The 26790-nt window shown below is 49.0% G+C and overlaps 1 protein-coding gene across 1 annotated transcript in view; it reads left to right on the plus strand.

Annotated features, from left to right (window-relative positions):
• The window catches only part of LOC147092675 (NACHT, LRR and PYD domains-containing protein 3-like), a 40691-nt gene extending 19531 nt beyond the window's left edge, over positions 1 to 21160 (plus strand). The window contains exons 6-10 of the mRNA XM_085975984.1: positions 1541 to 3275; positions 10703 to 10789; positions 10933 to 11100; positions 11273 to 11352; positions 14705 to 21160. Of these exons, the coding sequence (XP_085832110.1) occupies positions 1541 to 3275; positions 10703 to 10789; positions 10933 to 11100; positions 11273 to 11352; positions 14705 to 14781 (2147 nt within the window). The 3' untranslated portion in view covers positions 14782 to 21160. The remainder of the gene's footprint in view (positions 1 to 1540; positions 3276 to 10702; positions 10790 to 10932; positions 11101 to 11272; positions 11353 to 14704) is intronic.
• Positions 21161 to 26790: the final 5630 nt, after the last annotated feature.

Genomic DNA, 26790 nt, shown 5'->3' on the forward strand with positions numbered 1-26790 from the left:
AGGGACAGAATTAGTCTCCACTTGGAGAGGCACAGATTAATCAGGGATAGTCAGCATGGCTTTGTCAGGGGGAGATCATGTCAAACCAATTTGATTGAATTTTTTGAGGGGTTGACTAGGTGTGTGGATGACGGTAGTGCAGTTGATGTAGTCTACATGGACTTCAGTAAGGCTTTTAACAAAGTCCCACATGGGAGACTGGTCAAGAAGGTAAGAGCCCATGGGATCCAGGGCAATTTGGCACATTGGATCCAAAATTGGCTTAGTGGCAGGAGGCAGAGGTTGATGGTCGAAGGTTGTTTTTGTGACTGGAAGCCTGTGTCCAGTGGTGTACTGCAGGGATCAGTGCTGGGTGCTTTTCCGTTTGTAGTGTACATTAATGATTTAGATATGAATGTAGGAGGTATGATCAGTAAGTTCGCAGATGACACGAAAATTGGTGGAGTGGTAAATAGCGAGGAGAGAAGTCTCAGGCTACAGGACAATATAGACGGGTTGGTCAGATGGGCAGAACAGTGGCAAATGGAATTTAACCCTGAAAAGTCTGAGGTGATGCATTTTGTGAGGACTAACAAGGCAATGGAATACACAGTGCATGGTAGGACCCTAGGAAGGACAGAGGATCAGAGGGACCTTGGTGTGCATGTATATAGATCCCTGAAGGCAGCAGGACAGGTAGATAAGGTGGTTAAAAAGGCATATGGGATACTTGCCTTCATTAGCCGAGGCATAGAATATAAGAGCTGGGAGGTTATGATGGAGCTGTACAAAACACTAGTTAGGCCACAGCTGGAATACTGTGTGCGGTTCTGGTCGGCACACTGTAGGAGGGATATGATTGCATTGGAAAGGGTGCAGAGGAGATACACCAGGATGTTACCTGGGCTGGAGCACTTCAGCTATGAAGAGAGACTGGACAGGCTGGGGTTGTTTTCCTTAGAGCAGACAATGCTGAGGGGGGACCTGATTGAGGTGTACAATATTATGAGGGGCATAGATAGGGTAGATAGAAAGGAACTTTTCCCCTTAGTAGAGCGGTCAATAACCAGGGGCATAGTTTCAAGGTAAGGGGCAGGAGGTTTAGAGGGGATTTGAGGAAGAACTTTTTCACCCAGAGGGTGGTTCGAATCTGGAACTCAGTGCCTGAAAGGGTGGTAGAGGCAGGAACCCTCACAACATTCAAGAAGCATTTAGATGAGCACTTGAAACACCATGGCATACAAGACTACGGACCAAGTGCTGGAAAATGGGATTAGAATAGACAGGGCTTGATGGCCGGCGCGGACACGATGGGCTGAAAGGCCTCTTTCTGTGCTGTATAACTCTGGCTCTATGATATCCTATGCCATATTTCCCAGTAAATATTAGAATCAAGTGAGGATTTGAAATTGTTCTCAGCCATTAAGTGAGTTTTAATTTCTATCGAAACTGCGAATTAAATCTTGCGTGGTTTTACTGAATAGTGGAATGGTATTGAGAAGTTATTTTTATGTCAATACACCTAACACTGAGAACCACTTTCTGTCTGTTCTAATTGAAGATGTTCAACAGAAACACAAGGAAACACTCCGGGTACAAACTGAAACACTGAGAGTGAACACTATCCTAATAAAGGAGAAGGTTAAGAGTTTCCAGCTGGTTGAACGATACGCTGAGCTAACGGTCATTTCTACTGTTCGAGATCGGACACTTGTAGAACATGAACTGCTGGCAAGAGGCCGAGACCATGAAGAGTGGAGAGAGAAACATCTCCGGAGAGAGCTGGAAAAAATCCGAACTGATCAATTGTTCCAGAGCAGTTTTTCCCACAGAAAATCCAAATCTGGGAGTTCAGCAGCAGTGAGCGGAGTCCCGGGGATTGGAAAAACAACAATGGTACAAAAGGTTGTTCATGACTGGGCCACTGGGAAAATATACACACACTTTGAATTTGTTTTCAGTTTCAAATTCCGGGATTTGAACGCTCTTAACTGTAGAATAAACCTGTGGAACCTGTTGCTCATTTTCTATCCTTACTTGAATATTCTGGGAGAGCTCTGGAAGAACCCAGAGGGATTGCTGTTTATATTCGATGGTTTGGATGAATTCAAGGACAGGATTGATATTGCTGACAATCGGAGAAATACAGAACCTCACCACATGCGCACAGATCCCGAAGACTGGTGTGAAGTGTCTGACATTGTGTACAGTTTAATACAGCACAAGCTGCTCCCAGGATGTTCAGTGCTGGTGACCAGCCGCCCCACTGCATTACATTTATTGGAAAAGGTTGAGATCAGTGTCTGGGCTGAAATCCTTGGATTTGTTGGTGAAGAGCGGAAGGAATATTTCAACAAGTTTTTTGAAGATCAGACGGTGGCAGCAGCTGTTTTCAAACACGTGGAGGAGAACGAGATCCTGTACACCATGTGCTACAACCCTTCCTACTGCTGGATCCTCGGGCTGTCACTTGGTCCCTTCTTTACACAAAGAGACAGGGAACAGCAGCGAGTTCCCAAGACCATCACCCAACTATATTCCTACTATATTTACAACATTCTGAAAAACCATGGCCGAGAGATTGAAAGCCCCCGTGATGTGTTACTGAAGATTGATGAGCTGGCCTTCACAGGAGTCTCCGAGAAGAAGATTGTGTTTAGAAATGGAGATTTGATCAAGTACAACCTGCAACCTTCCCAGTTCCTGTCCGGGTTCATGATGGAACTTTTGGAGAGAGATGATTCTGCCCAGAGCGTGGTATACACATTCCCGCACCTCACCATCCAAGAGTTTGTAGCTGCACTCGCACAATTCCTGATTCCTGATCCCAGGGACATCTGTAAACTCCTCCGTGAAACCCACAGTATGGAAGATGGGCGATTTGAGATATTTCTCCGATTTGTTGCTGGTCTCTCCTCCCCACAGTCAGCTCGGCCCCTGGAGGAGTTTCTGGGTCCATTTCTTCATCAAACCACCTGCCGAGTGATTGACTGGGTGAAGGAGAAGGTTGAAGGACAGATTGGAAACACAGGGAGTGAAACTGGTAAAAGGAACCTCCTGAACACATTCCACTACCTGTTTGAGTCTCGGAATAAAGCACTGACTCGGAAAACAGTGGGATCCGTGCAATCACTTACATTTAGTGGATTGACATTGACCCCGATTGACTGTGCGGTCTTGTCTCATGTCATTGGACTCTGTGATACAATAAATCACCTTGATATCGTAGGCTGCTCCATTCAGTGTGAAGGACTCCAGCGGCTGGGACCCGTACTGCACAAATGCCAGAGTCTGAGGTAACTGTTTATTTGTCTCTAACTGTTGGGCGAATTGTAGAAGTCACGGATTGTGTTGTTGCTCCGTAATGAAGGGAAACAAACAGTTCAGTTAAACCAAAGAGAAGCAGATTCAACACACGTAAGACCAATAATAAGAGGATCGTTTAATAATTCTCTAAGGACTGGAGAATCTAGAACGGATCCTTGTGAACAAGTAGGGAATTTACAGTCTTTGTCAGATCAGCAAATACAGGTTTCTGAGAGTCTGATAATTTAATTACAATAAATCCTATTTAATAAGGCTGGACAATGGAATGTAAACATAAAATATAGTCCAGCAGTAAAGATAAAATTAATTAAAAATATATTCCACATCCACCATTTCAACTAGAAACAGGCGAGAAACCCGAGATTAAATCACTAACGGTTCGCTATTTACTCCAATACTGTGCAGGGTGCATCTTGTCGAGGGGGAAGTTTCCTGGATTGGGAATAGTGGGGAATCGGGAATTCTTTCAGCTTTAAATATTTACAATTATTCGCAGTCCTGAACATTAAGACAAGAATGTTATTCAGGATCTTAAATCGGCCGGTAAAAAGGTTCCAATCTAACGTGTTGTGGGGTATTAGCCCCGGAGTACAGAAGCACAGCGACCAGCGGTGGGGCCTCGTACACAGTGGGGGGCTCCTGTGTAAACCGGGTCAGTGATGCGTCATCAATTACTCAAAAGACTGAGGTTAAGCGAGTAACAACCAGGCTTTTATTAACTAAAGAATGAAGGTCTTGCCTCGAGTGGTCGACCCGTCCAGAATACTAAGGGACTGGGAGGTAGTCACTTATATACCTGGAATAGTGGGAGGAGTCAGCCGAGGCATGTCCAGACCTGTACCTAGTGGAATACACATTACACATACAGACAGGTATACAGTGGTTTACCACATTCACCCCTTGTTTAAAAATGAGTCCGGCGGGGTGAAGTGTATTTAAAAGTTCGTGTATTGGAGTCTCTCCGGAGGTCTTGTCTGCCGCTGTGATCGACGTGGCGACGGCAGGGGTGGTGGAGCTTCCGGCGTCGCGTCCCGTGTAGGCTGGGGCCCTGGAGTGTGGTCCTCGTGGGTGATGGTCCAAGGCGAGCCGGCTGCTGGGGTTGGATATCGGGTCGTGGGGGGGGGTGGTAATGGGTAGTGGGTTACAGCGGTCCCCGAGGGTGCGAGGTCTCGTATGGAGACTGTGTCCTCCCGCCCGTCCGGGTACGCAATGTAAGCGTACTGGGGGTTGGCGTGAAGGAGGTCGACCCTCTCGACCAGGGGCTCCGTTTTATTGGCCCTCACGTGTCTTCTCAGTAGTACCGGCCCTGGGGACGTCAGCCATGGCGGTAACGATGTCCCCGATGTGGACTTCCTTGGGAAGACAAACATTTTCTCGTGAGGGGTGGCATTGGTGGCAGTGCAGAGCAGTGACCGAATCGAGTGGAGCGCATCGGGGAGCACCTCCTGCCAGCGGGAGGTCAGAAGGCCCCTAGACTTTAAGGCTAGTAGGGCGGCCTTCCAAACTGTTGCATTCTCTCTTTCCACCTGTCCGTTCCCCCGGGGGTTGTAACTGGTGGTCCTGCTTGTGGCTATACCCCTAGCGAGCAGGTACTGGCGGAGTTCGTCGCTCATAAACGATGAGCCCCGGTCGCTATGGATATAGCTGGGGAAACCGAACAGGGTGAAGAGGCTGTTCAGAGATTTAATGACCGTGGCACTGGTCATGTCCGAGCAGGGGATAGCGAACGGGAAACGGGAGTACTCGTCAATGATGTTGAGGAAGTACACATTGCGGTTGGAGGAGGGGAGAGGCCCTTTAAAATCGACGCTCAGGCGTTCGAAAGGGCGGGTGGCTTTTATCAGGTGGGCTCTGTCTGGTCTATAAAAGTGCGGTTTGCACTCAGCGCAGACTTGGCAGTTCTTGGTCATGGTCCTGACCTCCTCGATGGAGTAAGGCAGGTTGCGGGCCTTGATGAAGTGGAAGAACCTGGTGACCCCCGGGTGGCAGAGGTCATTGTGGAGGGCCCTCAGCCTATCGATCTGCGCGCTGGCGCAGGTGCCACGCGATAGGGCATCTGGGGGTTCATTGAGCTTCCCAGGCCGGTACAAGATCTCGTAGTTGTAGGTGGAAAGTTCGATTCTCCACCTCAAGATCTTGTCATTTTTGATTTTGCCCCTCTGCTTGTTGTTGAACATAAAAGCAACTGAACGCTGGTCAGTGAGCAGGGTAAATCGTTTTCTGGCCAGGTAGTGCCTCCAATGACGCACAGCCTCCACAATAGCCTGGGCCTCCTTCTTGACCGCGGAGTGTCTGGTCTCCGGGCCCTGGTGGGTTCGTGAGAAGAATGCCACAGGTCTCCCTGCCTGATTAAGGGTGGCGGCCAGGGCGAAGTCAGACGCATCGCTTTCCACCTGGAAGGGGATGGATTCGCCCACTGCGTGCATGGTGGCTTTGGCAATGTCCTCCTTGATACGGTGGCAGGCCAAGCGGGCCTCTGCCGTCAGGGGAAAAGAGGTGGATTTGATCAGCGGACGGGCTTTGTCTGCATAGTAGGGGACCCACTGGGCGTAGTAGGAAAAAAACCCTAGGCACCTCTTCAGGGCTTTTAGGCAGTGGGGCAGTGGGAGTTCCATAAGGGGACGCATCCGGTCCGGGTCGGGACCGATGACCCCGTGTTCCACAACACAGCCAAGGATGGCGAGGCGGTCTGTGCGGAATATGCACTTCTCCGTGTTATATGTCAGGTTCAGGAGTTGGGCGGTGCGGAGGAATTTCTCGAGGTTTGTGTCATGGTCCTGCAAGTCATGGCCGCAGATGGTCACATTGTCTAGGTAAGGGAAAGTGGCCTGCAGCGCGTTTTGATCGACCATCCGGTCCATCTCCCTTTGGAAGACGGAGACCCCGTTGGTAACGCCGAAGGGAACCCTAAGGAAGTGATAGAGGCGGCCGTTTGCCTCAAAAGCAGTATACTGGCGGTCTTCAGGGCGGATGGGGAGCTGGTGGTACGCTGATTTCAGGTCAATGGTCGAAAAGACGTGGTACTGCGCGATCTGGTTGACCATGTCAGCTATGCGGGGGAGTGGGTAGGCGTCCAGCAGGGTGTAGCGGTTTATTGTTTGGCTGTAGTCGATGACCAGGCGTTGTTTCTCGCCGGTCTTAACGACCACAACCTGGGCTCGCCAGGGGCTGGAGCTGCCCTCAATAATCCCCTCCTTCAGGAGCCGCTCCACTTCGGTTTTGATGAAAACCCTGTCCCCGGCACTGTATCGCCTGCTCTTTGTGGCGATGGGCTTACAGTCGGGGGTGAGGTTAGCAAACAGTGGGCGGGGTGGGACTCTGAGTGAGGAGAGGTTGCATCTGGTGCGCGGCGGGCAATTTGGAGGCTGCTGGCTGCGGACTGTGAGTGGGGGGAGGGGGCCACCGTACGCCATCGTAACGCTTTTGAGGTGGCACTGGAAATCCAACCCCAGTAGGACGGCAGCGCAGAGGTCGGGCAGGACCAGGAGTTTAAAATTATTGAACACAGTCCCATCTACTACTAGTGTCACCACGCAGTAGCCGCCAATGTCCGCTGACTGGGACTCGGAGGCCATAGAAATCCGCTGGTGCGCAGGCAGGACTGGGAGAGAGCAACGCCGCACCGTGTCGGGGTGGATGAAGCTCTCTGTGCTCCCGGAGTCAAAAAGGCAGTTTATTGCATGGCCGTTTACCTTAACGTCCATTTTGGACCGAGCTAGTTGGTGCGGTCTCGTTTGGTCCAGCGTAACAGAGGCCAGCGTAGGGGTCGGTGTGTCGCTGTGGGTATCAGATGCGGGGGGGTTGGCGGTCTGCTACGTCCCGGCTGGTGTCCAAGATGGCGGCGTCCATGTGGCTGGAGTCGTCCAAGATGGCTGCTGCTGTGGTGGTTCGCACATGGCTGGGGAGGCACAAGATGGCGGCCCGCACGGCCCACACGCGGCGCTGTTGGGGGCCCAAGATGGCGGCTCGCCCGGCCCACACGCGGCGCTGCTGGCGTTCGGGGTGGCTTTGGCCTTGCAGACGCTGGCGTAGTGTCCCTTTTTCCCGCAGCCCGAGCAGGTCGCATTCTTCGCCGGGCAGCGCGCTCTGGGGTGTTTGGCCTGGCCACAGAAGTAGCATTTCTGGCCTTGGGGTACTGCTGTCTGGCTTTGGGACACTGCTGCGGTAGTTGGGCCGTTGTTGGGCTGTGGCTGGGGTGGCACGGTGCTATGGGGCTGTCCTACCGTGTCCCAGGTTGTCGTTCCCCGCAGCGTCCACGGTGTAGAGGAGTAGGCATCCATGCCCCGGTAGGCTGCGTCCAGCGTTAGAGCGATTTCGGAGGCTTTGTCGAGGGTGAGGTCACTCTGCTCCAGCAGTCGCTGTCGGGTGTAGTTGGACCTGTGGCCCGCTACGAAGGCATCCCGGATCAGTTCCTCCGTGTACTTAGCGGGCGTTACTGCCTTACACCCACAGGGCCGGCCAAGCACGGACAGTGCTTGGAGGTATTCCTCAGTCGATTCCCCAGATTGTTGCTTGCGACTCCCCAGAAGGTGCCTGGCGTATACTTCGTTCACAGGGCGCGTGTACTGGGTCTTGAGGAGCTGGAGGGCGGCTGTGTACGAGGTCGCGTCCCGGATGACTGAGTACACTCGGTGGTTCACCTTGGAGATCAGGACAGACAGTTTGTCCGCATCCGTTTCGACCGCAGTGGAGGCAGTCAGGAATGTCTCGAAGCACGTGAGCCAGTGAGCAAACTTGTTGGAAGCGTCCGCTTCCCGACTGTCCAGGTCCAGGCATGCTGGTGTGAGGATCTTCTCCATTATAAAAAATTTAGTTAATAAAATTGATGCGCCATCAATTACTCAAAAGACTGAGGTTAAGCGAGTGACAACCAGGCTTTTATTAACTAAAGAATGAAGGTCTTTTCTCGAGTGGTCGACCCGTCCAGAATACTAAGGGACTGGGAGGTAGTCACTTATATACCTGGAATAGTGGGAGGAGTCAGCCGAGGCATGTCCAGACCTGTACCTAGTGGAATACACATTACACATACAGACAGGTATACAGTGGTTTACCACAGTCAGTAAACCTGGGAATTCCCCATAATCCGCCCCCTGTGTGTGAGGCCCTGCTCGGGGAGGGAACTTCCGAAAATTCCCCAAAAGCTGTCGGGCCACTTACATATGAAATAATTGTAGAGACAGTTTAATGCGAATATAGTGAGAGACTCCCCTCCCCTATAAACTAGGAGCTCAGGGACATTTAAAACTTGTAACGGGACAGAATAAACTCTCGTTACATAGAATCCTGGGGACGGATTTTACAGCAGCAGTTAGCGCCGTTTCACAATATAACTCACCCCGAGATATTATACAGATTAATGCAATGCACCGATTATAAAGTACCGGAAATCACCGCTTTATCATTTGAATCGGCACAATTCGTCAGCTGAAATGAGGTAATTTTCTCCAAACATGACGGGGTCGGTCACTGAGCTCCAGGAGGTTAATTCTGATCATCAAGGAATGAGACCAGACTGAGGGACATTTAAAGGCTTCACACAGGTGGCACTTTATTTAGTAAATACATTTACTGACAGTCCCTGAATATATGGGGAGTTGGACAGTGTCACGTTCATTCCCAGTGAGACTCGGGATTTTCCGGGTAGTCAGCGGCCAGGATTGGTGGCGGGTCGGGTGGGAAAATAGAATTATTCCCCAGCGGGTCGGGACCTCACTGTCAACCCGCCGCCACGCACCTTTCCCAAATGTCGGGTCTGTCGGCGCTGAGCAGACCTGACACGCAGCGGCAGGGAAGGCAATTCAGGCCATTATGACCTTTTTAACAAAGGATTAACAACTATTTTCAGCTCACCTTCAGAGTTTACCAGGTCGCCCAGGTGGTCCACGCTGCTTGGGGATCATGTCAGGTAAGCAGGTCGGGAGTTGAATTGACAGCTGGAAATGTGCTATAAAAGCTTCCATCTCACAGCTGTTCACTTTCCAAGCTCACAAGTTGTTGCTTCCTGCATTTGGAAGACAGATCGAGCTTTATGCAGGTTGCAAGTGTTTGGAACAAACTCTATCCAGTACCCCCTCACTGCAACAACCTCTTTCGACTTTGACAGATTGCTTCTGTCATCTCAAGTTCACCTGCCATCTATTACATCAGCATGGATACGGTTTATACTGTCTCACCTTTGTCCTCAGCATCTGGCCACGATCGGCCCCAGCAGCAGGCACACCAGCAGCTCCAACAACCACACCAACCATCTCCGCAATCACCTGATGCTGCACAGCACAGAGGGCATCAACACCCATCCACATTGCTGACCGGGACGCCAGAGATGGCCTCACCATGGCTAGATTTACTTCACTTGACACTGCATGCCCTGGATGTCACATGATGCACCAGGTTGACACCACCCCACACCAACAACATAAAGCATCCCTACAATGCCCAAGCCATTTCTTTCATACTCATCAACATTGTGGAGAATACCGTTATGTCTCACCATTCACTGCAACTCACTAAGCCACATCCAAAGGTGCACAAAAATCTCTCAAAGAACGGAAAGTGTTGAAAATAAAGATTTCAATGTTTGACACCACATTACCGGAAATTTCACGTGAACATTGGCTAAAACAGACAAGTGCCTACCCTTGAGTGTTGTTAGTTGGTATGATTGGACTAGGATGAGGATGAGTGTGAGGGGTGGCTAGTGAGATGGGGATGTGATAATATAGATAGAGAGGGATGGGTGGAGGTGCAAGGTAAGTTGGTGTGAGTAAGAAGGTGTAGGGTAGGGAAGGTGGAGTGATGGGGATGTGATGAGTGGCACAGCAGGATGAGGTTGAGATTGGCTTTACAGTAACGTTTCGTGATCTACTGAGATCATTAAAAGGTTTGTGTCACTGCAGCCTGGTCCTCCTGACGACATCCCTGCTTGTGTCCTCCTGTGATATGTGCAACCAGGCTGTGCTGGTCTCTCCCACCCATTGAAAGTGGAGAGAACCTCCCTGCGTGCTGTGCCTCCCTCCATAACCATATGGAGGGAGTTATGGGAGAGCCTGGTTGCAGCCGTGCTCCTCTGTGCAGAGGTTGTCAGTGTTTGCAGCACCTCAATACTGTAGAACATTAATATCACAATGCTCAAACTCAATGTGCGCGTCATCAAATGAGGTCATCAAACCCGCTTCCTCCAATTCTCCAGAGCGAGGCCGTGACCCGACCCCGGCCGCACCCGACCCGCCCCCGACCCCGGCCGCACCCGACCCGCCCAGGGAGGGAAATCGCGGGGGAAACCGGGTTATTAATGTTCTGAAGTACTTTCAGTGATTGCTGTAATATCCGGGAGAGAAAAATATATTAGATCCGGGCTTTGATTCAGTTTGTTGCTCTCTCTGTTTCTGTTTAGACTGAACGGCAATAAACTGGGAGATTCAGGAGTGAAACTACTGTCTGCGGCTCTGAGGAACCCGGACTGTAAAATACAGAAACTGGAGTAAGTACCAGACTCTGAGATTGTGTTTATAATAATTGGATGTCTGACACTGTAAATCACTATTAGTGTCAGTAATAGTGTTATTAATAAACACTGGGGATTTACTCTGATTCCTGTTATTTCTCTCTCTCTCTGATCCCCAGGCTGGAGGATGTCGTTCTCACAGATCCTTGTGCCGAGGATCTCGCCTCTGCTCTCAGTACAAACCGGTCACTGACGGCTCTGGACCTGGGATCAAACTCCTTCACAGACCGATCTATCCCCGCTCTCCGCCACCTCATACTGACCTGCAGCAGTCTGGAGTGGATCGCGTGAGTGTTTGTGTTAATGTTTAATGTAATAAATAAAATATAAATGTGATTCAGTCACTTTATTGAGTAATATTTGTCTGTAATTGTTATTGAAATATTAACCCCAGCCTTCCTGTTATTAACACAGCTGTTCAATCTGTTTATTTCCTGTTTAATCTTTAATCTGTTTCAGGCTGAGGGAGAATCAGTTCAGTTCAACCGGACAGAGATTCCTGAGGTCTCTGCAGGGAACAAGACGCGGACTGAGTGTGGGTGTGTGAACATTTCAATTGATGACGTCACTGCACTCATTATTTGACCATTTTTGACCGATGATTGATTTTAATTTAATTTAAGGGTTTCCAGCTCGAGCTGGGCCCGCGTCATCTCCCATTGTGAGGTCAGAGGCCCAGCCACAGGGTCCCGAGACTCAGCCGCCCGGCCCCACAGCGCTGCTTCTGCAGGATATCCGGGGCTGAATGTTCCCCAATGGGGCACTGGGGAGTAACAAGTGTCTCTGTGTACAGTGTGTGAGTCTCCCAGTGAGGAGTCAGACTCTGTAACAAGTGTCCCTCTGCACAGTGTGTGTCTCTCCCAGTGAGGAGTCAGACCCTGTAACAAGTGTCCCTGTGTACAGTGTGTGTCTCTCCCAGTGAGGAGTCAGACCCTGTAACAAGTGTCCCTGTGTACAGTGTGTGTCTCTCCCAGTGAGAAGTCAGAATCTGTAACAAGTGTCCCTGTGTACAGTGTGTGTCTCTCCCAGTGAGGAATCGGACTCTGTAACAAGTGTCCCTGTGTACAGTGTGTGTCTCTCCCAGTGAGGAGTCAGACTCTGTAACAAGTGTCCCTGTGTACAGTGTGTGTCTCTCCCAGTGAGGAGTCAGACTCTGTAACAAGTGTCCCTGTGTACAGTGTGTGTCTCTCCCAGTGAGGAATCGGACTCTGTAACAAGTGTCCCTGTGTACAGTGTGTGTCTCTCCCAGTGAGGAATCGGACTCTGTAACAAGTGTCCCTCTGCACAGTGTGTGCCTCTCCCAGTGAGGAGTCAGACTCTGTAACAAGTGTCCCTGTGTACAGTGTGTGTCTCTCCCAGTGAGGAATCAGACTCTGTAACAAGTGTCCCTGTGTACAGTGTGTGTCTCCCAGTGAGGAGTCAGACTCTGTAACAAGTGTCCCTGTGTACAGTGTGTGTCTCTCCCAGTGAGGAATCGGACTCTGTAACAAGTGTCCCTGTGTACACTGTGTGTCTCCCAGTGAGGAGTCAGACTCTGTAACAAGTGTCCCTGTGTACAGTGGGTGTCTCTCCCAGTGAGGAATCGGACTCTGTAACAAGTGTCCCTGTGTACAGTTTGTGTCTCTCCCAGTGAGGAGTCAGACTCTGTAACAAGTGTCCCTGTGTACACTGTGTGTCTCTCCCAGTGAGGAGTCGGACTCTGTAACAAGTGTCCCTGTGTACACTGTGTGTCTCTCCCAGTGAGGAGTCGGACTCTGTAACAAGTGTCCCTGTGTACAGTGTGTGTCTCTCCCAGTGAGGAATCGGACTCTGTAACAAGTGTCCCTGTGTACAGTGGGTGTCTCTCCCAGTGAGGAATCGGACTCTGTAACAAGTGTCCCTGTGGGTGTCTCTCCCAGTGAGGAGTCAGACTCTGTAACAAGTGTCCCTGTGTACACTGTGTGTCTCTCCCAGTGAGGAGTCGGACTCTGTAACAAGTGTCCCTGTGTACAGTGTGTGTCTCTCCCAGTGAGGAATCGGACTCTGTAACAAGTGTCCCTGTGTACACTGTGTGTCTCTCCCAGTGAGGAGTCAGACTCTGTAACAAGTGTCCCTGTGTACAGTGGGTGTCTCTCCCAGTGAGGAATCGGACTCTGTAACAAGTGTCCCTGTGGGTGTCTCTCCCAGTGAGGAGTCGGACTCTGTAACAGGTGTCCCTGTGTACAGTGTGTCTCTCCCAGTGAGGAGTCAGACTCTGTAACAAGTGTCCCTATAACCCTCCGAGATCGCTCCACTCCTCTGACCTGTTGCACATCCTCGATTTTCGTTGCTCCACATTGGAGCCATGGCTTCAGCTGCCAAGGCCCTAAACTCTGGAATTCCCTCCCTGAACCTCTTCGCAGCTCTACCTCTCTCTCCTCCTCCTCAACGCTTTTTAAAACCTACCACTTTTACCGAGCTTTGGGCCATCTCTCCTAAAATCTCTTTGTGGCTCTGTGTCAAATTTTGTCTGCTAATTGCCTTGTGACGTTTCATTACATTAAAGCCGCTATATAAATGCAAGTTATTGTTGCCCCTGTGTTGTGTTAATAAAACTCTACCGCTTTCTTCAGCTCACGCCTGGTCTCCTCGACATTTTCAATAACTGCTTCATTGTTTTAATATATTAAATAAAGGTTTCTCTAAAGTACATCCCAGCTTCTCCCCCTCTGGACGAGGTCTCGGTCGGTCCCCCTGTGGACGAGGCCTCGGTTGGTTCCCTCTGGAGCAAGTCTGATAGTAAAAGCTGCTGTGGGAACTTTGCATTCTTCTAGTTCCCCTCAACTCAAATCAAGGCAAGACAGGCAGGCAGTGAGAGAGACACATGAAATCAAGACAACATGCAGAATAGAAATCAAAACAAAAATGCTGGAAATACTCAGCAGGTCAGGCAGCATCTGTGGAGAGCAAGAGAAACAGCATTAATGTTTCAGGTTGATGACCTTTCGTCAGAACCTTGCCAGAATCTGACGAAAGGTAATTGAGATGAAACGTTAACTCTGTTTCTCTCTCTCTCCACAGATGCTGCCTGACCTGCTGAGTATTTCCAGCATTTTCTGTTTTTATTCCCATTTCCAGCATCAGCAGTATTTTGCTTTTGATGCAGAATAGAAAGCCTGTATCTGTAGGCTGCAAAATGAAAAGATAAGATACTGAAAAGTGTCTTTTTGCTTTTAAACTGCCAAACACAGCAGAGCAATGAGAAAAATCAACTTTCTTTCATTGCTGATAGTGTTGTGTGGCAATTTTCCGGCTGACCTGTGTTTGTGTGTGTGAGAGAGAGAGAGAGAGAGAGAGACAGCAAAAGCTGGTGTGTGTGCAGGGCTTGACTGAGTTCAAGTTACCTGCTGTGTGCATTGGTGTTGCATTTCACGTCTAGGGGAAAAAAAACGAAGTATACACCATTAGATCATACTGATTTAATTCCAGAATGCAATGCTGTGAGATCTTACTTTGCCTTTCTTTCAGAGCATATCCTGCGGTGGGATCTTACTCTACCATTAAGACCAACCCAACCAAACCAAGTCAAGTCGTTTGTAAAAACAAAGTATATATTTAAAAAAATATTTTCAGAATAATCATTTGATGTTTTTCGGGACTGGGGTTTATTAGGGAATGTGCTTGGGGTGTTTTCAGAGCAAAAGCTGCTGTGGGATCATTCCATTCATTTTATTCCATTCCACGCAAATCACAGACAGGCAGACATATTTAGTTAACAAAAGTAAAGTAGATATATTATTATTTATCCCTGATTGTATTTCCTTCTTTTCACCCTCTCGGTCTTTCATTTCCTCGTGGGGACCCGGATTTCTGTGGCCTTGGCTTCACCTCTTCCTGTTGGATTGTCCTCATTAAAAATGGCCGCACAGCCAGGAAGGGACATCATCAAAAATAGACACTCTCAGGCTGCACACCTTTCAAAATGGATGTGTGAGTGTGAGTTTCTGTAAATTGCAGAGTCTGACTGAGTGTGTATGTATGTGCGTGGGTGTCAGTGTTTCTTCAAATTACAGAGTCTGAGTGAGTGTAAGTGGGTGTCTGCGTTTCTGCAAATTGCAGAGTCTGAGTGTGTGTCATGTTACTGTAAATTTTAGTTCAATGTGGGTGGGAAGGAGGCTGAGTGGCAGACAGACAGTCAGTGCGAGAGAGACATGAAATCAAAAGGCAAGTTGCAGAATAGAAAGCCTGTTTCTGTAGGCCACAATGTGAAAAGATAAGATACTGAAAAGTGTCTTTTTGGTTTTAATCTTCCAACACGGTAGTCATCCCTCTGCTGGCTGGCCAGGCTGAGTGAGTGTGTGTGTGAGAGAGAGAGGGTAAAAGCTGGTGTTTGTGTGAGATGTGGTCTGATGTCTTATTACCTGCTGTTGTATTAAACCCTATTGATTTCATTCTGGCCGAGTCCACATGTAATACTGTTGTGTATCACTTTATTTCATTTCACTTCACTTCAAGACAGTCAGTCAGTGAGATACTGTAAAATGTCTTTGTGGACGGTCTGAAAATAAAGGCTGCTCTGGGATCTTTGCATTCTTTTTATTCCACTCCACTCAAATCAAGACAAGGCTGGCAGGCAGTGAGAGAGACACATGAGGGGCGATTTTCCTGCAGGTGTGGGGAATTGTCGGGTTCACCGAATGTCGGGGTCCCCACACGAATCTAACTGGGTCCCCACACGAATCTAACTGGGTCTGCCTGATTGATGCAATTTTCCCTCAATTGGCCAATTCATTTCCAGCGTGTGGGAACCTTTGCTAATTGACTATTTCCAGTCAGAAAGTCGCACAGTATGATGTCATCATTCGTGGTGCTTTTAACGTCCACAGCAAGCATTGCTTCCTCTGCAGGCTTCCAAATGAACCATACAGGATGGCAGAGGAGCCTGCAGCAGCTGTGGCCAGTGCCAGACCCTGAGCTGCCTCCAAATTCGACGAGGCTTCACTGCAGGCATTACTGGATGGGGTTAGGGCCCCCAGGGAGGTCCTCTTCCCTAGGTCAGGGAAGAAGAGGCCTCCCACTGAGACCAAGGCTGCATGGATGCAGGTGTCAGCAGATGTCAACTCGCTGGGAGTCACCAGAAGAACCTGGCTGCAGTGCAGGAAGCGATTCCATGACCTTCACCGTACAGGAAAGGTAAGTATGAAGTTTCCATCACCCTCAAACTGATCCCCATTGCCTTTCCCCACCAGCACTCAGCTTTAGCACTCTCTTCCTCCACATCCCACTTCACAGCCACATCCAGGCACCATTACCCATTCTCTCTCAATGCTCACATTCACATAACTATTCCACCATGCAGCCCTCACACTCCCTCTCACTCTGATGCTTTGAACACAACTGACAACACACAGGGAGGACCCTTGGTCTTGCAGCCTCACACCATCTTTTGTCTCCCTCTAAGTATCTATGCTATGCAATCTCTACACTCCTTCATTCTCACTCAAACTCCACTTGTCTCCCTCATTGCAGGAAAAGTGAGCTCACAACAACAGAGAGCGAGCCAGGACTTGAGGAGGCCCACCCTCAATAGCCCACCTGACCCCCTGAGAGGAAGGAGTGCTGGAAATTGTCGGGGCTGATGTGGCTGCGGAAGTTGGGGAAGGAGAGACGGGGCAGTCCCGCAAGCTGGTGACGGAATAGTTTTCCATCTCTCTCATTGACATAGCATAAGTCGCTGTTATGATTCTGAAGCTACATCATTTGGACTTACGAACATCTGCAAAATCCAATGTGCATGTAACCTTGGCATCACATCTCTAACTCTTTCCTTTACTCCCCCACAGGACCATCCAGAGCCCCCGCCCCCACTGTGGAGGAGGAAGAGGCTGAGCAGCCAGACTCCTCAGAGGAAGCTCCAACCTCTGAGGGCGCAGCGTCAGAAGAAGTAAGCGCATCCAGCACCAGCGCAGACACTCACACCTCGGGGGGGACCTTCGCGACATAGAGTAATGTTGTCACCTGGTGTTTCACAGCTCACAAGTGAGCATCAGCAGATTGTGGAGACAGGGACAGCAGTGGAGAGTCCTCGTCGGAGGGCGCAGGACTCTGCCAGCTCAGCTCAGCTGCATGTCGACCCTCTGCCTCTGGGTCCATCTGCAAGAGAAGAGGTGATGGATCTCCATGCACAGATGCAGGAGTCTCTGTAAGGTTTTGTCCCCAGGGTCGTGCGAGTGTGGAGCGAATGGAGGCATCCATAGCGAACATGAGCAGAGGCTTAGTGGAGTCATTGCCGCATAAACGCATCACCATGGAAAGGATGGCTACAGTAGAGGAGAGGATGGCTACGGCCATGGAGGAGCTAAGTCGCCAGTGTTGAAAACATGGTGAGTGTTCAGAATAGACTGATATCTCTGGAGGAGCGATGGTCAGCTATTGAACAGAGAAACCAGACCTTCATGGCAGGCCCTCTGAGTTGGACTGCCATTGTAGAAAAGGGTCCACATGGCCCCCCTGATGTGCAGCAAGGTGCTCTCAAGCCACTTGCAGGCGCTCAGGGGGACCTGACCCATGAGAGGGAGGTTGGTGGCAGACCTCAAGGAAGTGGGGGCTCCTCTCCAAGCGCTCACACTTCCATGCCACTGCAGAGCCCTCGGTCAGAGCCCCGCTGGAGTCCACACCCAACGGAGATAGAGGTCTCAACCCCTGCACAGCCGCAGGAGCAGCAGAGGAAAATAAAGCACTAATAGTCACATGGGTAGTCACTTGGGTGAAATGTTGTTTATTTTAAAAATGCCATCAGTTGGTTATTGTAAATAAAATTTCTGATGGCAACTTCTGCAGTTGTGGCGTGTGTCATTTTGCGAAGGGGGCTGGAGGTCCTCTAATGCCAAGAGGGGAAGGAAAAAAAGGCCTCCCATGCTTCTAGTAGGTGCCTCAGTTGAGGAAGCGCTGAGTGAGGGTGGCGAGAGGGGCTTCCCAGGAGGTCACACTGGAGAAGTGTGTGAGGTTCCAGCCTTCCACAGCTGTGCCTAAGCCTGGAACAAGTAGCCCCAAGCCTGAAACAACAAGGTCCTGCAACCTACAAATGATTTCTGATTAAATCTCTTTCCTTATTGACCTGCAGCTGATAGTCAGCAATCCGATATTATTCACGCCAGGTTTCATCAGCGGGGTTCACACCAGGCGTGTTTACCATGGGAAACGGCTGAAAATAGCAAGGGCCCCTTAAAATGGCATTATAGATGCCAATTATTGGTGATTAAGGTGCCTGAAGACCAGTCCCGCCTGCTGCGGCCGGGACTCATTCGGGTCGGGCAGAAACACCTGGGTGAAAATTGGACAGGGTGGGGAATCAGGCGGGGGGGGTCGCGACCCCCTATTTTTGCGATTTTACCCCCCCACACACCTGAAAGCCCGCCTGCCGACTCCAGGAAAATCGGCCCCATGGAATCAAGACAACATGCAGAATAGAAATAAAAACTAAAAATGCTGGAAATACTCAGTAGGTTAGGCAGAATCAGAGGAGATACAGATAAACAGAGTAAATGTTTCAGCTCGATGTCCTTTTGTCAGAACCTTGCCAGAATCTGACAAAAGGTAATCGAGCTGAAACATTGGCCTAGAAATTCAGTTGGTAGCGCCAGCCGCTAGCGCCTTAGGAGGAGGAGAAGTGGGGCGCTAAGTGGCTAGCGCCCGGGCCCGGCGCGATCTGCGCCTCTCCTGAACTTCACTCAAGATTTAGTGGCGGCGCGCACAGCTCCTGACGTAATTTCATGGTGCAACGCCCTTGGTGCGCCCCGAGCCGGAACTTCAGTTGCGCTGCCCTTCTGTGCGCCTGTCGCCCCCAGCGACTGGTAGAGGGGAATGGTTCCCAGTCGCTGCGGGGCACGGGGGGTGCTATTTAAAGGGGACTCCTCCTGCATATGAGTGGCAGCCATTTTGTGCCAATCCTGTGTGAGAGACGGATATTTGGAGAGTGACAAAGGGAGAGAACTTTCTGGTTTGACTCAACGCTCGCACAGGTACTTCTGGCTTCAGGCCAGAGCTTTGCTCTTGGATTTAACCTTCAGTGTCATAGCCTTGAGTCGCCACATATAATGGGGGCTGCAATGGGTGGAAACGTTGGGCTTCTCCATTGCATTCAAAGGGCTCAGAGACACCGTGAGAGAGTGCCAGTCTTGGCCAGATGGAGAAGGGCCAACAGGCGTAGGCACAGGAGGCCTTACCCACCCAGGGTATACCGCCAGCAGTTCTCATATCTGAACATGTCTGAGGAGCAGTGTGTTCAGAGGCTGCGATTCAGAAGGGAGGTGGTCACTGAGATCTGCCACCTGCTTTGCAGAGATCTGCATCCACAGCTGAGGAGCAGGACGTCTCTGTCAGTGGCAGTGAAGGTGACGGTGGCTCTCAACTTCTATGCCACCGGCTCCTTCCAATCCGCTACTGGGGACATTGCCAACATCTCCCAGTTCGCGGTACATTGCTGCATCCGCCAGGTGACCAATGCCCTTTTCAGAAGGAGACGTCAGTACATCTCCTTCCCCATGACCCTGGACAAGCAGCAAGAGCGTGCAATGGGATTTGGAAGAATAGCAGCCTTCTCCATGGTCCTGGGCGTAGAATTGATGAACCAGCAATGGTCAGGCCTTGCTTCAGGGCTGCAGTGTGCAGGGCGTGCCAGCCAAACAAATTGACTCTCCCCCTTTAAGAGCTGACCGGTGCCAGCGTGTCTGCCTTCAATCAGCAACTCGCCGCAGCTGTGCTGCGCCCGCCCTCAGTGTTAGCGCCTCGGCTTGCCGGCTTAGCGCCTTATGATAGTCGTGCATCGCCTGCTTTAGTGCAGCAGCAACCTCTTGGGGCGATGCAACTCAATTTCGGCGAAGGTGGCGCTAAGTTGCGCCGGGCGCTAAATTTAGCGAACGCCCGGCTGTAGCGCCCCAAACGTGGCGATACTGAATTTCTAGGCCATTAACTCTGTTTCTCTCTCCACAGATGCTGCCTGACCTGCTGAGTATTTCCAGCATTTTCTGCTTTTATTTCAGATTTCCCACATCCACAGCATTTGCTTTTGATGCAGAATAGAAAGCCTGTTTCTGTAGACTGCAAAATGAAAAGATAAAATACTGAAAGCTGTCTGTTTGCTTTTAAACTGCCAAACAGAGCAGAGCAATGATAGAAATCAACTTTCTTTCATTGCTGAAAGTGTTTTGTGGCAATTTTGCAGGCTGGCGCGTGTGTGTGTGTGTGTGTGTGTGAGTGAGAGAGAGAGAGAGACAGACAGCAAAAGCTGGAGTGTATGCAGGGCTTGTCTGTTCAAGTTATCTGCCATGTGCATTGGTACTGCATCTCATGTCTGAAATAAACAGAAAGTATACACCATTAGATCATACTGATTACATTCCAGACTGCACTGCTGTGCGATCTTACTTTGCCTTTCTTTCATGAATTTTGTAAAAAGCAAGGCTACATATATACATCAAGTTATTTGATAGTTTTCTGGATGGGATTTTGTTGGGGAATGTTTGTGGAGTGTTTCATGGCATATCCTGCCGTGGGATCTTACTTTCCCATTCAGCCCAACCCAAACAAGACGAGACCTTTTTTTTAAAGTATATAATTTTAAAATTATTTTCAGAATAATCCATTTCATTTTTTTCTGGACTGGGCTTTATTGGGGAATGTGCTTGGTATGTTTTCAGAGCAAAAGTTGCAGTGCGATCTTTTATTACACTCCAGGCAAACCACAGACAGGCAGACATTTAGTTAACAAAAGTAAAGTATATATATTATTTATTCCTGATTGTATTTACTTCTTTTCACTCCCCCGGGCTTTCATTTCCTCTCGGGGACCCGGATTTCTGGGGCCTCGGCTTCACTTCTTCCTGTTTGATTGTCCTCATTAAACACGGACGCACAGCCAGGAAGGGACAGCATCAAAAATTGAAACTCCCAGGCTCAACGTCTTTCAAAATAAATGTGTCTGTGAGTTTCTACAAATTGCAGAGTCTGTGTGAGCGTGTGTGTGTGCGTGGATGTTTGTGTTTCTGCAAATTTCAGGTTCTGTTTGAGTGTGTGTCATGTTACTGTAAATTTTAGTTCCATATGGGTGGGAGGAGACTGAGTGATAGACAGACAGACAGTCAGTGAGAGAAAGAGTCATGAAATCAAAAGGCAAGTTGCAGAATTGAAAGCCTGTTTCTACCACAAAGTGGAAAGATAAGATACTGAAAAGTGTCTTTTTGGTTTTAATCTTCCAACACAGCAGTCATCCTTCAGGCTGGCCAGGGTGTGTGTGTGTGAGAGAGTGAGAGGGCAAAAGCACGTGTTTGTGTGATATGTGGTCTGGTGTCTTATTACCTGCTGTTCTTTTATTAAACCCTATTGATTTCATTCTGGCCTGGTCCACATGTAATGCTGCTGTCTATCACTTTATTGCACTTTATTTCACTTCACTTCAAGACAGACAGTCAGTCAGTGAGATACTGAAAAATGTATTTGTAGATGGTCTGACAGTAAAAGCTGCTCTGGGATCTTTGCATTCTTTTTATTCCACTCCACTCAAATCAAGACAAAGCAGGCAGGAAGTGAGAGACACATGAAATCAAGACAACATGCAGAATAAAATCAAAACACAAAATGCTGAAAATACTCAGTAGGTCAGGCAGCATCTGTGGCGAGAGAGAGAAACAGAGTTAATGTTTCAGGTCGAAGACCTTTCGTCAGAACCTTGCCAGAATCTGATGAAAGGTCATGGAGCTGAAACCTTAACCCTGTTTCTCTCTCTCCACAGATGCTGCCTGACCTGCTGAGTATTTCCAGCATTTTCAGTTTTTATTTCAGATTTCCCACATCCACAGCATTTGCTTTTGATGCAGAATAGAAAGCCTGTTTCTGTAGGCCGCAAAATGAAAAGATAAGATACTGAAAAGTGTCTGTTTTTAAACTGCCGAACACAGCAGAGGAATGATAGAAATCAACTTTCTTTCATTGCTGATAGTGTTTTGTGGCAATTTTGCAGGCTGGCCTGTGTGTGTGTGTGTGTATGAGAGAGAGACAGGCAGCAAAAGCTGGTGTGTATGCAGGGCTTGTCTGTGTTCAAGTTACCTGCCATGTGCTTTTGTACTGCATCTCATGCCTGAAAAAACAGAAAGTATACACCATCGGATCATTTCATTCCGGATTGCACTGCTTTGGGATCTTACTTTGCCTTTCTACCTAGAATGTTGTGAAAAGCAAGGCTCCATATATACATCAAGCCATTTGATATTTTTCTGGACTGGACTTTATAGGGGAATGTTTGTGCAGTGTTTCATGGCATTTCCTGTTGTGGGATCCTACTCTCCCATTCAACCCAACTCAAACAGGACAAGACTAGTAAAAAAAAAGATACATATAGCGGGGGAGAAATTGGGTTAGTAGCGCCACCTGTTTGCGCCTAAAGAAGCAGGCAGTGGCTGTAGCGCCACTGGCTGCGCCTCCCGCGATATTCAGGAGGGGCGCTAATGGTGGCGTTAGCCTGTTGCGCTGCGCCGCCACTGATGACGTCATCGGTGTGCGCAGTGCCCCATTCGCGATATTTGGTAGCGAACGCCGCAGTTGCGCCGTTTGCTACCCGCGCCCGGCTCACGGGGCCTTCTGTGCCAGCAGCGGCGCAAGTTAAGGTGGAGGTGCGGGGCGGCCGCCTGCCAGCACCTCCGTCTCCGGCCTCCTAACCCCCCCCCCACCCCCCGCGGCATTGCCGGCTGTTTCTCGAGAGTCCGGAACTTCTCCTTGGTGCCGGGCTCATTTGCCGGCACTCGCGAGCGGGGATTGCGCTGTTGCAGGCACCTCCCCCTTAACAGTGGGAGGAAGGCCTGCAGTACCGCAGCGTGCCGTGCCGCAGCATGTGGCGCTGCGGCACGTAGCACTGCGATATTCAGTTTCAGCACCCTAAGGGACGCGGAGCGCCTCGAGCCTCGCCCCATGTCCCTCGACGGGCACTGAAACTGAATTTCTGGCGATCGGTATTACTCCGATCGCTGCGCTAAATCCTGCGCTCAGGCGACTTTTGCGCCACTTTGGCGCCCCAACCCAATTTCTAGGCCAGCATATTTTTTACTTATTTTCAGAATAATCCATTTGATGTCTTATGGACTGGGCTTTACTGGGGAATGTGCTTGGTGTGTTTTCAGAGCAAAAGCTGCTGTGGGATCTTTCCATTCATTTTATTCCACTCCACGCAAATCACAGACAAACAGACATTTAGTTAACAAAAGTAAAGTGTCTTATGTTCATTAATAAATAGACATTCTTATTATGACCACAGCTAGCTTTTGCTAGCTACTTTTATTGAGCACATGTGGACTAGGTACAGTATCTGTAGAGGCTTCCATCTTGACTGTTGCCTTGTGGGTAGCCTAGTGCCTCATGGGTAATGTAGTCTTATATACATACAGCTGGGTAGTGTAGTCTTATACATACAGCTATATACAGCTCTACGGCTCCACCTAGTGTCCACTATAGAATGACATGTTATTGATCACTACATCCCCCTTTCTTTGAGGTTTAACAAAATCAACATATATCAACTTTCAAGAAAACAATAAAGATAATATCAGTAACACTTTTGTTAGTGCTCTATAAACATAAACATTTTCAAAACAGTCAACACATTTTCAAAGCTTTACATTGTACTCAAAGATTAAGTCTATCAGGCTTTTTTACTTCACGTGTGGATCTTCGCAACATGGGTAAGTCTGATGTGCCTTCATGAGATTGTTCTGGCGGTGAATGACAAGATGCAGTTGCGGCATTGTCATCAATCTGCTCTTGTATAGATCGAGGTCTCCTTGCGATCTTTGCTTGGAGAGGGTTTCAGTGTTTCCTTCACTCTTCATGCCATAACTCTCAATGTAGTCAATGCACTCTCGAAAAACTGCTCGCAGCTGGATCCCATCATACAGCATAGCCCTCTCAGCAGCCTCGGCTAATGGAACACCAAAGATTGGCCTGAGGGAAGAAGGAGTATCCACCGGAACTGCTTCCTGCTCTGGTGCAGGCTTCTTTTTCTTTTTCTCTTTTCACTGCTTAACAACATCTGCTGCGGTTATATCTTTGGACTTTTCCTCCTTGTGTTTTTCCTCTTTGTGCTTTTCTTCCTTTGGCTTCTCTTTGACCTTAAAGTATTTTTCTTTCTTCTTGGAGAAACTAAGCTTTTTGAAGACATGGATACCCTTTGGCCTTTTCATCCTTGATGGGCTCTCTGCTTCATCACCTGAGTCATCTGGTCTGCTTATGGCACAGTTTATACGGTAGACTCTCTTGACCAGTTCTAAGCCTTCACAAGCTTTGTCACCTAGTATCGAATCAAGTCTTTCAGCCACAACAGAAAACATGAGATGATGCACTTTGTCTTTGACTGTCACTTTAAGTCTGCATACACCTAAGCTATCTATTTTCTGTCCATTATAGCTCTTCAGTAGTACTGACTTTTTCTGTATTTTGGGCTTTTCTTTCATATTTTTTATGTCACTCATACTGATTAAGTTTGCTTTTGCCCCAGTGTCCAGTTTCAATGTAACTAATGCTCCATTTATCTGCAGTGGGATCATCCATGTGTCCACTTTTACTGCATTGACTTTATGTTCAGCATTGTCCATTTCTGAGGGCTGCACATTTTCTGTATCTTTTTTGATATCGTCACATGACACCATTCCTACAAAAAATCTGACTTAAACCAGTGTCCTCAATCACATTAACTTGTTGCCCTTTCGTTGTTTTTACTTTTGAAAAGCATTGTTTGGCAAAGTGATTCTTTCCATTACACTTTGTGCACATTTTTCCAAACGCTGGGCATTGTCTTAACTGGTGTTTGTAACCACAGCATTTACAATTAAAAATTTCATCCTCCATTTGCTTTTCATTTCTGTTCTGCCCATGTTTCTTCCCTTTATAGAACACAGCACCGACAGCAGCATTATCACTCATTACAATCGCATCATTATTGATTTCACTGAAAGTCTTCGCGTGCTTTCGAGCTAGCTCGCTGGCTTGGCATATTTTCACTGCATTTTCCAAATTTAGTTCGGTTTCTCTCAACAGACGTTCCCTGACTTTTTTTATCATGAATACCAAACACAATCTGGTCACGAATCATGGATGATTTCAGCTCAGAGAAATTACATGTCTGTGCTTTCAGTTTCAGATCAGTTATAAAGCTATCAAAAGTCTCATTTTGTTGCTGTGTCCGAGAACGGAAGATGTATCTTTCATATTCTGCCCTCGCAACGCGATACTATGCAGAGCTAGACAGATAGCGAACAACTCGATATCTTCCAATAAAATCACAAGGCTTGACTTTTCTTGTAACGCTTTACTGAAAGATTCTTACTGTAAAACTGAAATACAACACAGAAATGGAAGGACACATTAGTATACAGACGCATAATTGATATGTATACACAAATTTAGGTACGCCTGGGCAACACAGTACATCTGGCAACGAATTACATTTAGCAAGCTGGAAGGCATTCTCTTTAAATTAGCCCTGTACATAGTGTATCAAATACGGCTGCTAGTTAACCAGCTAGACAGAAAAAGTTACAACTAAACATTTTCTACAACATGCAGTGTACGCTAATCGTCTATAGCATTCTAAATACTCACAGACAAACAATTTCCAAGAATGAAGCATGGGGACAATACAACCGAGGAGCACCGTGGCGCAGGTCTTGTTCCGGCGGCAGCTCCACGAGGAATGAACTTGCAGTGCCGTGGGGAGCGTGGTGACCTCATCACGCTCGGGGTCGTGACGTCGTCGCGTTTGCCGGTAGTTGCGTCGTTGGCCGTTGGGGCCTAAGTCGGGAGCAGGAGCTGGGGGCCAGGCTGGGCCGGTGCTTGCCGCGGGAGCGGAAGATAGCAGCGCTCCCGGCGGCTGATCGATGCGGCCGAAGACGCTGGGCCGGGCTGTGCCGGCAGCCTTTCTGGAGAGCCGAGTCGGGCCGGCAGCCGCCTCACGCACGTCACGTCGTACGTGACGTGACGTCAGCACGCTAAGGCGCGTCTTCAAGGGGCAATGGCCCTAAACAGTGAGTTAAAGGGGCAACGGCCCTAACAGGTAAGTTATACATATATAAGTAGGTTATGTACATACAGCAAGGTTAAGTTAGAGGGAGAGACAGCACACTCCCCGCTTGGTACAATTCCATTTGTACCACTACAGATACAAAATAACCTGAAGAAAACGTCCTTTGGCTGCCACACACTCAGAGTCCGTTCTCTAGATTTCTTCGGAAAGGAGGACTATGATCTCTGAGACTGGCCTCAGAAACACCTTGACAGTCTCTTCCTTGACGATCTTCACCTCCACCTTGCGGACCCTCTTGTCCCTGCTCGGCAGAGTTTTGACGGCCAGTCCCACTGGCCGTTCGTTTGTGTGCTTGGCTGTCTTTCAGCAAGACGACATCTCTCACTTTGACATTCGGCTTGTCTTCTGTCCATTTCCTATGGTTCTGTAGGGTGGGCAAATACTCTCCTCTCCATCTCTTCCAAGAAGTGTCTGCACGACACTGTACTTGCTTCCACTGCTTCCCGTGCAGCTCGGCCATGTCGAAGTTTCCAGAGGGAGCTGAAACAGCACTCATCTTTTGAGTCAGGAGCATCGCTGGGGTGGGGACTGCAGGCATGTCTGGGTCGGTGGACCATGGCACCAGGGTTCTCCTGAGCGAGCAGAGGCGCCCCGCAGCCTGCTCCCCGCTACTCGGAAGACGGCGTCCAGGAGGGCGAAATGGCAGGGGTGCCGCCCAGCTGTGTCCATCGTCCTTGGACCTTTCAAACACTGAGCATCCTAGGCCATCTGTGCTCACAGTGGGGCCTGCCTCTTCCTCACAGGCAGAGGAGGTTGACCTATGATGCTGCGTCATGTCGTCGTAGTCCTCCTTTACCTGGATCCTGTTTGGGCATGGGCTGAGACAGGATGTGCGACCATTGCGCGACACGTTTGCTTTATAGACGCTGACATCCGCTGGTTTGTGGACTGTTCC

This window comes from Somniosus microcephalus, unplaced genomic scaffold, assembly GCF_052327205.1.
Source record: "Somniosus microcephalus isolate GS21.2 unplaced genomic scaffold, FLI_Smic_1.0 unresolved_chr2, whole genome shotgun sequence".
Classification (NCBI taxonomy): domain Eukaryota; kingdom Metazoa; phylum Chordata; class Chondrichthyes; order Squaliformes; family Somniosidae; genus Somniosus; species Somniosus microcephalus.